This window comes from Mustelus asterias, chromosome 16 (assembly GCF_964213995.1).
Source record: "Mustelus asterias chromosome 16, sMusAst1.hap1.1, whole genome shotgun sequence".
Taxonomy (NCBI): domain Eukaryota; kingdom Metazoa; phylum Chordata; class Chondrichthyes; order Carcharhiniformes; family Triakidae; genus Mustelus; species Mustelus asterias.
This window is the reverse complement of record NC_135816.1, coordinates 32,912,366-32,929,758: the sequence shown is the minus strand read 5'-3', so window position 1 is coordinate 32,929,758 and position 17,393 is coordinate 32,912,366. Positions and strand designations below refer to the sequence as shown.

General features: G+C 44.4%; 1 protein-coding gene across 1 annotated transcript in view; it reads right to left on the bottom strand.

Moving 5' to 3' along the window:
• The window catches only part of LOC144505085 (pterin-4-alpha-carbinolamine dehydratase 2), a 60,587-nt gene that overhangs the window by 33,590 nt on the left and 9,604 nt on the right, over positions 1-17,393 (bottom strand). The window contains exon 2 of the mRNA XM_078230875.1: positions 13,224-13,355. Coding sequence (XP_078087001.1) covers positions 13,224-13,355 — 132 coding nt within the window. The remainder of the gene's footprint in view (positions 1-13,223; positions 13,356-17,393) is intronic.

The window sequence follows — 17,393 nt, the reverse complement described above, 5'->3', positions numbered from 1 at the left end:
TTGGATATGCACTTGAAGAATATGCACTCCAGGGCTACAGATCAAGAACTGAGTATTGGGATTGGGGTGGTTAGCTCTTTTTCAGCCAGCGCAGCCAACAGGCCAATCGCTTCCTCTTATTTTTTAAACATTCAACGTTTCTAACCTATTTAGCCAACCTCCTTATCGTTCTCCGCATTGGACATTTTCAAAGAGCTGTTTTGATCCTGAAAAATAACACATTTTGTAATTTTCCCACCACCACACACACTACCTTCATCTGGGGAGGAAGTGGGAACTCGACCACATCCCTCTCAACCTTCCCCATTCATTTCAGTCTTAAATCAATAAGCATGCTGAAGCAGCGTGTGCACACACAGTGCATTGCCTGTGATTCTCCAACAAATGCTGTTTATGGGATCTTGTCAATTGTGGCTGGAACGCACTGCCAGTGGAGGTGGTGGAAGCAGGCACTAACGTTCATCTTGATAGACACATGAAGGGGAGGCGATCAGAGGGATAGAAACCACCTATCGACGTAGGCTTGGTGGGCCAAACGGCCTGTTCCTGTGCTATATTGTTCCTTGTATACATTGTTTATCCACATAACAGTCACAACTGTTCAAAAGTAATTCACTGGTTGTGAACCATATAAGGATAATGAGGCAACCTATAAATGCATGTTCTTTCTTGCCACATGTGCAGGTGGAGACAAAACCAAGTTTTTCTGTTCTTTACACAGTACAAGATATCCAATGCATTCCACAGGTGTACGGCTTTGGCTTTTATTCACTGGCACCATGAACATATAGTAAGGGTTCTACTTCAGCGGATAAAATTATATTTATGGTATTCACAGCAGTTTCCTGCGAGCCTCAGATATTTATTTCCGATCACAAAAACCTGAAACAATTTGCCATGGGGAATAAAAATCCAAGAACACTAATCCTTTTGAAATTCCCATGCTTGCAAATGTCTGACTCCCCTCCAACTGATGGCTTAACCAGTGATAGTGATGTGATGTTCAATTGAAAGAACTAACAGGGCAAAAGCTTTTATCCGATCAAACTATCAGACGTGGCTCAGTTGGTAGCACTCGCGCCTCAGAGTCACAAGGGTCTGGGCCCAAGCACAAAATTCAAGGCTGACATTCCAGTCCGCTGACTATAGAGATCAGAAGTTTAACCGAGGGAGGCCCCATCTGTCTGCTTGGGTGGATGTAAATGATTTAAAGAAGAGCAAGGGAGTTGTGGCCAGTGTCCTGGCCAATATTTAGCCCTCAATGAACATCATAAAAGAAAAACAGATTATCTGGATATTATCACATTGCTGTTTATGGGAGTTTGCCGTGCACAAATTGGCTGCCACATTTCCTACATTACGACAGCGAATACGCTTCAAAAGTACTTCATTATCTGTAAAGACATCCAGTTATCATGAAAAGTATTGTACGAGTACAAGTTTTTTTTTTGCAAGCCACGTACAGCAGGCATTGTGACACTGAAAAAAAACTCCCCAAGAGATAATACAGGCTTACTGCTATTGGGAACTGACTGCGAGAAAATAAAGAAGCTCCAGCATATCCTGAACCAATTCAAAAATTGAAGAGGGGAGTGTGAAGTGGGACCTGGGTGTCCTTGTGCACCAGTCACTAAATGTAAGCATGCAGGTACAGCAGGCAGTAAAGAAGGCAAATGGTATGTTGGCCTTCATTGCGAGAGGTTTCGAATACAGGAGCAGGGATGTGTTGTTGTAATTATACAGGGCCTTGGTGAGGCCACACCTAGAATATTGTGTCCATTTTGGTCTCCTTTTCTGAGGAAGGATGTTCTTGTTCTCGAGGGAGTGCAGCGAAGGTTTACCAGGCTGATTCCAGGGATGGCGGGACTGATGTATGAGGAGAGATTGACTAGGTTAGGATTGTTTTCGCTGGAGTTCAGACGAATGAGGGGGGAATCTCATAAAGACTTTTAAAATTCTAACAGGACTAGACAGGGTAGATGCAGAGAGGATTCTCGATGGTGGGGGAGTCCAGAACCAAGGAGGATTCGGGGTCGGCCATTTAGGACAGAGATAAGGAGACATTTCTTCACCCAAAGTGGTGAGCCTGTGGAATTCATAACCACACGAAGTAGTTGATGCAAAAACATTGAATGTATTCAAGAGGCGGCTAGACATAGTGCTTGGGGCGAATGGGATCAAAGCTTCAGGGGAGAAAGCAGGATTAAGCTATTGAGTTGGGTGATCAGCCATGTTCGTGATGAATGGCGGAGCAGGCTCGAAGGACCAAATGGCCTCCTCCTGCTCCTATCTTCTAAGTTTCTAAAAAATGCAGCAGATTTTAGTGAATGCCTGATGGTAGGGTCCAAGATAGAAAACCAGGCATACCTACACAAAGACGAACAGTAGACTGTTGAAGTAATGTTATATTACTCATTCGTGAAAGCATGTTAGCCCATTGAAATTTTGAGTGGCAGAGTAGGCGTTGATGCAATTTGCAGACCTATATATCTTTTAAAAATATATCATCACACAATAACATTTCAAATTTTATGACTTTTACTGTAGTAACTAAACTAAAAACAATGACTAAACACTTTCTGTAGGCAACTTAAATTCTACACTACAGATAAATCTCCCTTTTAAAATTACTAAAAATCTCCCTCCAGGGTTATACTTTAATGGCACAGTGGTTAGCACTGCTGTCTCAGACTCGATGGGCCAAATGGCCTCTTCTGCGCTGCAGGGATTCTATGATTTACTCTGTCTATTAAGTGGACAATTCATTCTCCAGGAACCCATCCAAAGTTATTCTTAGCTCCTGATGATTTGCTTCCTTTTCCCTTTCCAGCTGGATAATTTCTAATCCCCGAACTGACTTTGACAGTGAGGGTTACCTTGCCAATTCCTCCCCTTCCCCAAACCTAGGTGAATTTTTCAGCCCCATTTAAATCCTCGCGAACTTGGTCTCTTCAATCAGAGTGCAAGTTCCCACCCTCATTCTATGTGATGAACAACAGAGGCTGGGCTGCCTCTATTCTCTGCTCTCTCCCTCTCAGATTCTTGCAGACTTACCTATTCCTTTCAGGCTCCATGATATATCTCACATAACCCTATAAAACATTACTACAAAAGCTTGCCATGGACTCTTTCCTGCTCAAATCCCAAGTCCATGGCAAGGGAAATCATGTGCGTCTAGCATCCAGAAAGAAATGTTAATTAGCTATCCTTTAGTCCCTAGGCTCCATCTACGTTGAAATTAAATAGACAGTTTAAAGTATGACCGTTGAGAAAACTTGACATTCCTAAAACCTGTCTCGGAGATTTAGAGGCCAAGGGCGAATTTTTCCATTCTGCCTGCCGCGGGAATCGGAGCGGGCGAGGGGCGGATCATGGAAAGGTCCGTTGACCTCGGGCGGGATTTTCTGGTTTCGGGACGAGCGAGGCCTAGAAATCCTGACCTAACGGTCTACCCTCACTCAGCACAGATATTCCTGACATTGTCCAGAGGTGTGAACATCTTGCATCTTCCATCCAGTAAAACAACCTGCCCTCCACCCCCCTTTAATCGGGCAGGATTCAGAGTAAGTCCCTCAATTAAAGAGGAAGCACAACCACCCTCTATACTTTGTATGTGTAACAGCACAAAAATCAGGATCTTTTAAGTCAGAGCGTTATTACAATTAGGGGTCCCAGGTAGCCATAAAATTTCACTGGATCCAAGAAATGGAGGAGAGGGGTAGTAAAAGCGGTATAAAATTTACAAATCCTGTCAACTCTTTTATGAGGAACAAAGAGACAGTCAGAGAGAAAGCGGAAGTGTGCGAGAGCAGTTGATGGAATTAGTGTACTGGAACGTGTACATTGGTGCCAATTCAATTCACCTGAATCAGCGAATCAATTTCAGCAAATTTAAAACCTCATTCAAAATGGAAAGATTATGGCACAGAAGGAGGCCATTTGAACCATATCTTTGGCAGCTGCGAAAGCTATTCACACTGATCTCATTTTCCAGTTCTTGGTCGATAGCCCAGGGCCAGGGAGAGAAATCACGGGCCTGATGCTTCTCCTGTTTCAGAGCCCCTAATTCCCCCAGCCCACCTTTAACCCTCTCCCTCACATCCTTTAGGTTCCCAGCATTGGGGACCATAATCACAGTGGGGTCGAACTGTTTTATATAGATTCAGTAAAACGTCTTGGCTATTGAACTCCAAACCTCCATTTAGAAAGCCCATTGAAAGCTCAGATTTCAGTAGGTTACACTTTACAATCGCGGTTTTGTAAAGCAACTACACACAACTTGGTCATTCATATTATGCAACCTGCCCCTCTCCTTTGAATCAAAGCCGATGCAATAACCAGAAAGCAACATCCAAAAGACTTGAACCTCACAAGCACCATAAACACAATCCTACGTACAAATGATATTATCTTGAACTAACAGTGACAGATTCCATTGGCCCATAACTCTTGATTTTACTTCCATGCGTAAAAATGGCAAAAACCTTCCAGCAAATTAGAACCAACGTTAACAGAAAAATTACATTTTACATTGAGTGATAAATATTTTCTCATTTGAAATTGAACCTAACCGCACAGCATGCAGCATATAATAGGAGAGCAAAGTACAGCAGATGCTGGAAATCTGAAATATAAACAGAAAATGCTGGAAATACTCAGCAGGCTAAGCAGCATCTGTGGAGGCAGAAACAGAGCGAATGCTTCAGGACAAAGACATGCACCATTCATAGAATCCCTACAGTGCAAATGGAGGCCATTTGGACCATCGGGTCTGCACCAACTCTCCAACAGAGCATCCCACCCAGGCCCTAGCCCTGCAACCCCACCTATTAACCCATCTTTGGACACTAAGGGGCAATTTATCACGACCAATCAACCTAACCTGCACATCTTTGGACTGTGGGATGAAACCAGGAATCCCGGAGGAAACCCTTGCAATCACGGGAAGAATGTGCAAACTCCACACAATCACCCAAGGTCGGAATTGAACCCGCTGTGAGGTGCTGTGAGGCAGCAGTGCTAACCACTGTGCCACCGTGCCACTAGTTCTGACAAAGGGGCACTGAGCTGTTTCTCTCTACGTAGATGCCGCCTGACACACTGATCATTTGCAACACTTCCCGTTTCCACTAGAATAAAAATAACCACTTTTGCCAGTCTCCTTGTGAGCCTTACATTCCCCTTCAGTAAGAAACCCAACAGCAGCTGCCTGAGATCTGGCTTGGCACAACATTAAACGTGAATTTCAAAGAAAAAAGTTACAGAATCCAGAAAACATACACGTCTTGCTGAGCCAAAAATAAAATCAATTTCAACGCAATAAGAATCATAGTATCTTTACAGTACAGAAGGAGGCCATTTGGCCCATCAAATCTGCACTGCTCTCTGAAAGAGCATTCCAATTAGTCCCACTCCTCTGCCTTATTCCCACAAGCTTGCACTTTCTCTCTTTTCATATAGCAATCCAATTCCCTGTTGAATAAGAACAAAGTACTGCAGGTGCTGGAACTCTGAAATAAAAATAGAAAATGCTGGAAAAACCCCATCAGCAGGCCTGGAGAGAAAGAAACAAGAGTTAACATTTCGAGTCTGTATGACTCTTTTCCCTTCTGAATGCCTTGAGTGAAGATGTCTCCATCACCCTCTCAGGAAGTTTGTTCCAGACTCCAACCACCCTCGAATGAAAAATTATTTCCTCACATCACTTTTACGACTTTTGCCAATTATTCTGAATCTGTGCCCTCTCGTTCTTGATATTTCTTGAGGGAACAGTTTCTTACTATTTACCCTGTCCATATCCCTCAGGAACTTAAATACCTGTATCAAATCTTCTCTCAACCTTCTTTTCTCAAAGGAAAGCAATTCCAATCTCTCCAATCTATCCTCACATTTAGTTTTTTATCCCTGGCATCATTCTTCTGCAATTCCTCTGTATGGTCTCCAAAGTTTTCACATCTTTCTTCAAGTATGGTGCCCAGTTAAACACCTAACTAGTGTCTTATACAAGTTCAAAGTCATCTCCTTACTTTTGCACTCAATGCCCCTATTAAAAATATGCTTTATTCACCTCTCTCAACTGCCTTGCCACCTTCAATGACTTACATACATATACAGCAAGGTTCCTCTATTCCTACACCTCCTTTAGAGTTTCTCCCTTTACTTTATACTCTCTCTCCACTTTCTGCCTTCCAAAATGAATCCAGGTCAGAAGCTAAGAATACTGCGGCGAGTAACTCACCTCCTGACTCCCCAAAGCCTATCCACCATCTACAAGGCACAAGTCAGGAGTATGATGGAATACTCCCCACTTGCCTGGATGGGTGCAGCTCCAACAACACTCAAGAAGCTTGACACCATCCAGGACAAAGCAGCCCACTTGATTGGCACCACATCTACAAACATTCAATCCCTCCACCACCGATGTTCAGTAGCAGCAGTGTGTACTATCTACAAGATGCACTGCAGCAATTCACCAAAGATCCTTAGACCTTCCAAACTCATGACCACTTCCATCTAAAAAGGACAAGGGTGCAGCAGATAAATGGGAACACCACCACCTGCAAGTTCCACTCCAAGCCACTCACCATCCTGACTTGGAAATATATCGCCATTCCTTCGCAGTGGCTGGGTCAAAATTCTGGAATTCTTTCCCTACCTGCATTGTGGGTCAATCTACAGAACATGGACTGCAGCGATTCAAGGCGACAGCTCACCACCACCTTCTCAAGGGCAACTAGGGATGGGCAATAAATGCCAGCCAGATAGCGACGCCCATGTCCCACGAATGAATAAAATAAAAATCACTTCGCACTTCTATCAAGGAGTAAGAAGGGCTAAAAGGGGTCATGAAAAAGCATTGGCCAGCAGGATTAAGGAAAATCCCAAGGCTTTTTATACATATATAAAGAGCAAGAGGGTATCCAGGGAGAGGGTTGGCCCACTCAAGGACAAGGGAGGGAATCTATGCGTGGAGCCAGAGGAAATGGGCAAGGTATTAAATGCGAACTTTGCGTCAGTATTCACCAAAGAGAAGGACTTGGTGGATGATGAGTCTGGGAAAGGATGTGTAGATAGTTTGTGTTATGTTGAGATCAAAAAGGAGGTGGTATTGGGGTTCTTGAGAAACATTAAGGTAGACAAGTCCCCTGGGCCTGATGGGATATACCCCAGAATACTGAGAGAGGCAAGGGAGGAAATTGCTGGGGCCTTGAGAGAAATCTTTGTATCCTCACTGGCTACAGGGGAGGTCCCAGAGGATTGGAGAATAGCCTTTGTTTAAGAAGGGTAGCAAGAATAATCCAGGTAATTACAGGCCGGTGAGCCTTACATCAGTGGTAGGGAAATTATTGGAGAGGATTCTTTGAAACAGGCTTGATTCCCACTTGGAAATAAGTGGACGTATTAGTGAGAGGCAACATGGCTTTGTGAAGGGGAGGTCGTGTCTCACAAACTTGATCGAGTTTTTCGAGGAAGTGACAAAGATGATTGATGAGGGTAGGGCAGTGGATATTGTCTACATGGACTTCAGTAAGGCCTTTGACAAGGTCCCTCATGGCAGACTGGTGCAGAAGGTTAAGTCGCATGTGATCAGAGGTGAGCTGGCAAGCTGGATACAAAATTGGCTCGGTCAAAGAAGACAGAGGGTAGCAGTGGAAGGGTGCGTTTCTGAATGGAGGGCTGTGACAAGTGGCGTTCCTCAGGGATCCATGCTGGGACCTTTGCTGTTTGTAATATATATAAATGATTGGGAGAAAAATGTAACTGGATTGATTAGCAAGTTTGCGGACGACACAAAGTTCGGTGGATTTGCGGATAGCAATGAGGACCATCAGAGGATACAGCAGGATGTAGATCAGTTGGAGGCTTGGGCGGAGAGATGGCAAATGGAGTTTAATCCGGACAAATGTGAGGTAATGCATTTTGGAAAGTCTAATACAGATAGAAAATATACAGTAAATGCCAAAACCCCTTAAGAGTATTGATAGGCAAAGGGATCTGGGTGTACAGGTACACAAGTCAGTGAAAGTGGCAATGCAGGTAGTCAAGAAGGCATATGGCATGCTTGCCTTCATCGGCCGGGGTACTGAGATTAAAAATTGGCAAGTCATGTTGCAGCTTTATAGAACCTTAGTTAGGCCGCACTTGGAATATAGTGTTCAATTCTAGTCGCCACAATACCAGAAGGATGTGGAGGCTTTGGAGAGGGTACAGAAAAGATTTACCAGGATGTTGCCAGGTATGGAGGGCATTAGCTATGAGGAGAGGTTGGAGAAACTTGGTTTGTTCTCACTGGAGCGACAGAGGTTGAGGGGAGACCTGATGGAAGTCTACAAGATTATGAGAGGCATGGACAGAGTGGATAGTCAGAAGCTTTTTCCCAAGATAGAAGAGTCAATTACTCGGGGGCATAGATTTAAGGTGCGAGGGGCAAGGTTTAAAGGAGATGTACGAGGCAGATTTTTTTACACAGAGAGTAGTCGGTGCCTGGAACTCGCTGCCGGGAGAGGTAGTGGAAGCGGATACGGTAGTGACTTTTATAAGTACATGAATAAGATGAGAATAGAGGGATATGGTCCCCGGAAGCGTAGGGGGTTTTAGTTAAGTCGGGCAGCATGGTCGGTGCAGGCTTGGAGGGCCGAAGGACATGTTCCTGTGCTGTAATTTTCTTTGTTCTCTGTATTGAACCTCATCTGTCACTTGTCTGCCCAATCCACCAACATGTCCCTGTCCTTTTGAAGTTCAAGACTATCCTCATCACAGTTGACAATGTTCCCAATTTTATCATCTGCAAATTTTGACCTAGACTTGGTGCTCAGGGCATAAATTGATAGTGTGAAAAGTTAATTAATAAAATTGATCATGAAAAAGTGCCAGGTGTCAGAGATAAATAATAAAATCTTTTTTTTCCCTTTCACTTAAGGAGAGCTAGAAAGACTACGCCCCAAGACTTGGTCACCAGAGGTGGGGAGGGAATTGGGGACCAAGCGTAATTCTCCCAAAGTGTTGCCCTGGTGGGAAAAGCAGTGCGATTCCTACCAGATCAGCACAATCCAGATCACAATCAACCCGCACTTGGACATTTGTTTTGAGCTTGGGGTGATTCCACCAGGAAAGAGACATGCAGGATCTAAAGATGCCAGCAAGGCCAGCTTCTCAGAGAAGGGTGCCCCAATCTCCAGACAACCCTACAGACTTGGCCAATGAGCCTGTGCCCCTTGGAAGCACGGGCCTCAGTGATTAGGACCATCTGCATCCCTCTCTCCCGGGCCCTGCCATAGCCCTCGAGTTCCAGCACTTCCAAGTATATATCCAAGTCTTTTTTAATGTAATGAGTGTTTCTGCCTCTACCACCTTTTCAAGCAGAGAGTGCGAGACCACCGCCATTACTCTCCAGTTAAAACAAATTCTCAACTCCCCTCATAATCCCGCTGTCAATGATTTTAACTTTGTAACCCCAGATTATTAACCGCTCTGCCAAGAAAGGTAGGTCCCTCCTGTATTCAGACTCCTCAATTTTGACCACCAGTAGATCTTCCTTCAACTTCCCGTGTTCCAAAGAAAACAACCTTAGCCTATCCAAATCCTTGCTCATGGCTATAGTGTTCCATTCCTGGCAACATCCTCGTAAATCTCCTCTGTACCCTCTCTAACATGATAACATTCTTCTTGTATTGTAGTAACCAGAATTGTACACAGCGCGCTACCTCCAGCCATCTCTATTGGGGTGCTGCTGACTTTCTTTTCTCTCCCCCGTGTCTGGATTCATGCAATTTGGGCCCTGGTTTATTGTGCTGGATGCAAAGTCACATCAGCTTTTCTTTCATGCTGTGTTATCGTAACAGCTGCCCGAAGCTCTTGTGTTTACAGAATATATCAGTATCAATCTTTAGATACATGAAATTTACAGAGTTAAGTTCTGCTTACAAAGCATTACTGCAAAGTAATTTGAGACAAACTTTAAAATAACTCCCGTTAATCTCATCATGCTTCTTGCTGTACTCCAGTTTATTTAAACTTGCTGTATATCAGTTAAAAAAGTTATTTACTTGGCAAAACACGTGAAATACAAGTATATATTTAATTAAACAGCCTTTTTCCTTCATATTAATAGAGCAATCGGAGTTTCTAAAATATGAATGTCTGTCAATGTGATTGTCAAACTCGTGGCATGCTTTTTGGTTTGGTTGTGAGGAAACATGAAATATGTTACATGGCAAGTGACTACAACCTTCTCCAATGCTCCCACCACCCTTCACTTTCCAACTGGAGACTTTAATGGTTTACCGTTAGACTGTATATTAGTTACAGAATGCTGAGGGAAGGCTGGATCAGCACCTTTGTTCCTGGTACAAAACATGGAGATCTGTCTTCAGTGCAAAAAGCATTTCTGTAGTATCAGAAATGTTCAGTTCTTCAGAACCAACATCCCAGGTAAGTCTTTCGACAATGCTGGAGAGGGTACACGCTGCCATGGAACAGTCCAGCTTCATTCAGTCTCCAGCTACTTTGGACTGCACAGAGTCCAAGAACAAATTAGTGCCAAATTAGAGACATCATCACAAATGCCACATGAAAACTGAATTACGACTTCCCCAAACATAATACACTAATTAAACTCACAACCAGCAGAAAGAAGGATTTTTTTGTAAAATGCAGATTTGTTTGCAGAGTTACAGTCCACTGACTAACAATCTTCTGATGTCTTGCCCATTCTTCACACAATAACCTCAAAAAATAGCTCACTTAAATCACTGTGGTGTAATTTGAGTCATAGAGGCTTACAGCATAGAAACAGGCCCTTTGGCCCAACTTGTCCATGCCGTCCTTTTTTTGAAACCGTTAAGTTAGTCCCAATTGCCCGCATTTGGCCCTTATCCCTCGATACCCATCTTACCCATGTAACCATCTAAATGCATTTTAAAAGACAAAATTGTACCCGCCTCTACTACTACCTCTGGCAGCTTGTTCCAGACACTCACCACCCTCTGTGTGAAAAAATTGTCCCTCTGGACACTTTTGTATCTCTCCCCTCTCACCTTAAACCTATGCCCTCTAGTTTTAGACACCCCTACCTTTGGGAAAATATATTGTCTATCTAGCTGATCTATGCCCCTCACTATTTTATAGACCTCTATAAGATCATCCCTCAGCCTTCTACGCTCCAGAGAAAAAAGTCCCAGTCTATCCAGCCTCTCCTTATAACTCAAACCATCAAGTCCCGGTAGCATCCTAGTAAATCTTTTCTGTATTCTTTCTAGTTTAATAATATCCTTTCTATAACAGGGTGACCAGAACTGTATACAGTATTCCAAGTGTGGCCTTACCAATGTCTTGTACAACTTCAACAAGGCGTCCCAACTCCTGTATTCAATGTTCTGACCAATGAAACCAAGTTGAATGCCTTCTTCACCACTCTGTCCACCTGTGATTCCACTTTCAAGGAGCTATGAACATGTACCCCTAGATCTCTTTGTTCTGTAACTCTCCCCAACATGCTACCATTAACTGAGTAAATCCAGACCTGGTTCAATCTACCAAAATGCATCACCTCGCATTTATCTAAATTAAATTCCATCTGCCATTCGTCAGCCCACTGGCCCAATTGATTAAAATCCCGTTGCAATCCGAGGTAACTTTCTTCAATGTCCATTATGCCACCAATCTTGGTGTCATCTGCAAACTTACTAACCATGCCTCCTATATTCTTACCCAAATCATTAATATAAATGACAAATAACAGTGCACCCAGCACCGATCCCTGAGGCACACTACTGGTCACAGGCCTCCAGTTTGAAAAACAACCCTCTACAATCACCCTCTGGCTTCTGTCATCAAGCCAATTTTGTATCCATTTAGATACCTCACCCTGGATCCCGTGAGATTTACCTTATGCAACAATCTACCATGCAGTACATGGCCTTGCTATAAACTCCATGTAGACAACATCAACTGCACTGCCCTCATCTACCTTCTTGGTTACCCCTTCAAAAAACTCAATTAAATTTGTGAGACATGATTTTCCACTCACGCCGAGTGGAAAAGCCATGCTGACTGTCCCTAATCAGTCCTCTCAAAATACCTTCCAACAACATACCCACACAGATATGAGGCTCACTGGTAGTTCCCAGGCTTTTCCTGCAGCCCTTTTTAAACAAAGGCACAACATTTGCAACCCTCCAATCTTCAGGCACCTCACTTGTGACTATCGATGATATCGGTGACTTTCGTGCTGGGCTCAATCTTCTTTTCGCCAAAGATTGGCATACCATATTCCAATAGAAACTAAGAGTAACCATCGAGATGCATTTGTCCCCTCCCATCACTGGAACACTGATGCAGACTGCAGCACCAGATAAGATTAGGTAACTCTGAACAGGTCAAGAATCAAACGGCATTACGAGGGCGGCATGGTGGCACAGTGGTTAGCACTGCTGCCTCATAGTGCCAGGGAGCCAGGTTCAATTTCGGCCTTGGGTCACTGTCTGCGTGGAGGTTGCACATTCTCCCCGTTTCTGGGTGGGTTTCCCCCGGGTGCTCCGGTTTCCTCCCACCATCCAAAGATGTGCGGGATAGGTTGATTGGCCATGCTAAATTGACCCTAGTGTCAGGGAATTAGCAGGGTAAATATGCGGGATTGCGGGAATAGGGTCTGGGTGAGATGGTGGTCGGTGCAGATTCGATGGGTCAAATGGCCTCCTTCTGCATTGTAGAGATTCTATGATAGTCCATTACTAGCTCATAAACCAATGATTGGAGATTTTCATCCCATTGGTCTGCACTAATTTTAGACCCAGATGCTGGAGGTTGGAAAGCAGGGCTCTAATGCACCAATTCCTCCTATCAATTTTGCCACAAGTAAAAATGCCTGTTTTCAGACTGACAGAAATTATTAGGAGGATTTTCAGCCCTACATCATCTCAATACAAGCTTCAATTCATTTCATTCTAGTTATTATTGAACAATTCACTGATGAAGGTTTTCAGATACTTGTAGATACTGATCAAACCAGATAAATCACAAACTTCTGGGTCAGGATTTTCCAGCCCCACCCACCATCCTGCAGGCTGCTGATTCTCCCGCGGCACGTACTGCCTCGACAGGACAGGATAATCCCAGTCCTCATTTCTGACATGAGTTTTACACGGAGAAAAAGAATGCACGTGTTTCTGAGTAGATTATTGCCAAGTCATAGTAATTATTTTTAAGATTACAAAATACTGCACCTGGTTAAAATTCTTGAATAAAAATTCCTTAAAAAGTGCGTCTCTGTCTTCAACCTCCTCCCACCCGGCTGCTTTTAATTCTGGTAGAAGCTGTTCCCTTTCCTCTGGGGATAACCACTGGGTCTGTGACATCTAAAAGAACATCAAACACAGGTCATTAACGAACCCCACCTAATTACAAGAAGTTCAGCAAGATCTCCATTTATAAATATGGACATAATAATAAATAAACACACGTTCAGTAATGTAAACCATTAAGGACAATTAAAGAGGAACTGACATAAAATGGCATTTCACCGGAACGTTAATATCTTCTTCTATATGACAAGGCATGCATGACATGGAAACACATGGAAAAGGAACTAGAACTCACACTACACAATGACTAAGTATCCACAGGTAAAGTTAACATAAGGGATGTAAGGTAGGGTAGGGCAGGGCAGCTCGACTGAATGGAAAGTGTAGCCTATAATATGTGGCAACTTGTGGATGCTACTGGTGTCCTAGATGTTTGGGAAGTGCTGCCAGCTACAGAAACTCGAGCTCTGGGTTTCAGAGCTTGATGTGGAGATGCCAGCTTTGGACTGGGGTAAGCACAGTAAGAGGTCTCACAACACCAGGTTAAAGGCCAACAGGTTTATTTGGTAGCACAAGCCACAAGCTTTCGGAGCACTGCCCCTTCATCAGGTGAGTGGGAGTTCTGTTCACAAACAGGGCATATAAAGACACAAACTCAATTTACAAAATAATGGTTGAGATGCGAGTCTTTACAGGTAATCAAGTCTTAAAGGTACAGACAATGTAAGTGGAGAGAGGGTTAAGCACAGGTTAAAGAGGTGTGTATTGTCTCCAGCCAGGACAGTTAGTGAGATTTTGCAAGCCCAGGCAAGTCGTGGGGGTTACAGATAGTGTGAGGCTGGGACAGGGCAGCTCAACTGAATGGAAAGTGTAGCCTATAATATGTGGCAACTTGTGGATGCTACTGGTGTCCGAGATGTTTGGGAAGTGCTGCCAGCTGCAGAAACTCGAGCTCTGGGTTTCAGAGCTTGATGTGGAGATGCCGGCTTTGGACTGGGGTAAGCACAGTAAGAGGTCTCACAACACCAGTGTTTTCTTCCTGTTGGGGAACACTTCAGCAGTCACGGGCATTCAGCCTCTGATCTTCGGGTAAGCGTTCTCCAAAGCGGCCTTCACGACACAGAGTCGCTGAGCAGAGACTGATGGCCAAGTTCTGCACACATGAGGACAGCCTCAACCGAGATCTTGGGATCATGTCACACTATCTGTAGCCCCCACGACTTGCCTGGGCTTGCAAAATCTCACTAACTGTCCTGGCTGGAGACAATACACATCTCTTTAATCTGTGCTTAATGCTCTCTCCACTCACATTGTCTATACCTTTAAGACTTGATTACCTGTAAAGACTCGCATTCCAACCATTATTTTGTAAACTTAGTTTGTGTCTTTATATGCCCTGTTTGTGAACAGAACTCCCACTCACCTGATGATGGGGCAGCGCTCCGAAAGCTTGTGGCTTGTGCTACCAAATAAACCTGTTGGACTTTAACCTGGTGTTGTGAGACTTCTTTCAGACCTTGAACAGTGGCTGGAATCACAGTGGCGCAACCGTGAGGCTGAGAGCTATGCGGATAGAATGTTCAAAGAGATGGTCACACTGCAGCTGAGGAGTCTGGAAGCAGAAAGGGAATGGGTGACTGGCAGGCAATCCAACTGAACCAGGCAGGTAGTTCAGGAGACCCCAGGAATCCCGCTCAGAAATCGGTTTTCCATTTTGGAAGCTGATGAGGACGGAATGCAGTCAGAGCCAGGTTTCTGGCACCACGAGTGGCTCAACTGCACAGGAGGGGAGCAAGAAGAAAGAGCAATAGGGATAGGAGAGTCATTAGTTAGAGGAACAGTCAGGTGTTTCAGTGGCCATAGACATGACTCCAGGATGGTATATTGTCTCCCTAGTGCCAGGGTCAAGGATGTCACAGAGCAGCTGCAGGAGGATTATCATTTTAAACTGGAGGCATGGGAGAATTAGGAGAAAATGCAGATCAGCACAGTCTGGCATGATGACTGAAGATCATTTGGTTTGCATTAAGACACAGGCAGCAGGATTCTGGATGAATGGGTGTTTATAAGGATGGAGGCCTAGCCTGGAGATCATCAGAATAGTCGATCTTGAGGTTGGTAAAGGTATGGATGAAGTTTTAGCTGTAGGTGGGTTAAAGCAGTGGTTGAGGAAGGTAAACACATGAAGGTGAAAGTCGACTATCGATATGATGCGAAGGCTGTGGGATTGGAGCTCAGCTTAGACTTGATTGGGATGCTGCGTGTGCAAGCAATCTGATTTAGTGTGAGCTAACTCGGAAGGGAAGTAGCTGGTGTATAGATTTCTAGCACAGGATAGGAGCGATGGCTCCATTTCCCCATGATTAGTAGAGCATGTTTAGGTCCTAAAAATCTGGAAGTCAGACAAGCAATCTGACAGCAGACATGTTGGAGGAACAAAAGTAGGGGTGAAGGATTGAAAATAGCGATGGAGTGGTGTTGCGCAGTGCCCCAGGGATCTGTTCTGGGACCCTTGCTGTTTGTCATTTTCATAAATGACCTGGATGAGGAAGTGGAGGGATGGGTTGGTAAGTTTGCTGACGACACCAAGGTAGGTGGTGTTGTGGATAGTTTGGAGGGATGTCAGAAGTTGCAGCGAGACATAGATAGAATGCAAGACTGGGCGGAGAAGTGGCAGATGGACTTCAACCCGGATAAGTGTGTGGTGATCCATTTTGGCAGATCCAATGGGATGAAGCAGCAGTATAATATGAAGGGTACCATTCTTAGCAGTGTAGAGGATCAGAAGGACCTTGGGGTCCGGGTCCATAGGACTCTTAAATCGGCCTCGCAGGTGGAGGATGCGGTCAAGAAGGCGTACGGCGTACTGGCCTTCATTAATCGAGGGATTGAGTTTAGGAGTCGGGAGATAATGCTGCAGCTTTATAGGACCCTGGTTAGACCCCACTTGGAGTACTGCGCGCAGCTCTGGTCACCTCATTACAGGAAAGATGTTGAAGCCATTGAAAGGGTGCAGAGGAGATTTACAAGGATGTTGCCTGGATTGGGGGGCATGCCTTATGAGGATAGGTTGAGGGAGCTTGGTCTCTTCTCCCTGGAGAGACGAAGGATGAGAGGTGACCTGATAGAGGTTTACAAGATGTTGAGAGGTCTGGATAGGGTAGACTCTCAGAGGCTATTTCCAAGGGCTGAAATGGTTGCTACGAGAGGACACAGGTTTAAGGTGCTGGGGGGTAGGTACAGAGGAGATGTCAGGGGTAAGTTTTTCACTCAGAGGGTGGTGGGTGAGTGGAATCGGCTGACGTCGGTGGTGGTGGAGGCAAACTCGTTGGGGTCTTTTAAGAGACTTCTGGATGAGTACATGGGATTTAATGGGATGGAGGGCTATAGATAGGCCTAGAGGTGGGGATGTGATCGGCGCAACTTGTGGGCCGAAGGGCCTGTTTGTGCTGTGGCTTTCTATGTTCTATGTTCTATATGTGAGGAAACTGGCTTCATGTCTTTGGACAATGCTGCTAAGGGCAAAGATGTAGATGAGGAATAAGAGCGATCAAAAGGATACATCCTTGGCTGGACACGCCAGAAGTGGTGATGTAAGTACTGAGAAAATGGAAATCACTGGAAATACTCTGGTTATGACTGGATAGGTAAGAGTGGAACCAAGCATAGTTAGTCTCAGTCCGGCAATGGAGAAGGGGCTTTGGTAGGGGATTGAGGGATCAACTGTTTCAAAAACTAAAGAAAGGTCAAGAGGGTTGAGGAAGTTCACACAATTCCAGTTACATGGGATGTCAATGAGGTCTTTGATTGCTGGCATTTCAGTGATATTTAAGCAAGGATTTTCCGGAAAGAGGGGCACGAGTCTGTGAAGTGACAACTTGTTCAACAGCTTTAGAGAGGAGAAGGTTGGCAATAGAGTAATAATTTGTAAAGATAGCAGGGTCAACATTTGCTATTTTTAAAATGGAGGAAGGTAACAAAAGTATCCAGTGCCTTAGGAGAAGAAATGGTTTCCAAAAATAACATACATTCAGCTGTTTTGCATTCTACCAAAGCTATGTGAATTCATGTACTAATAGTGAATAAAGTAAG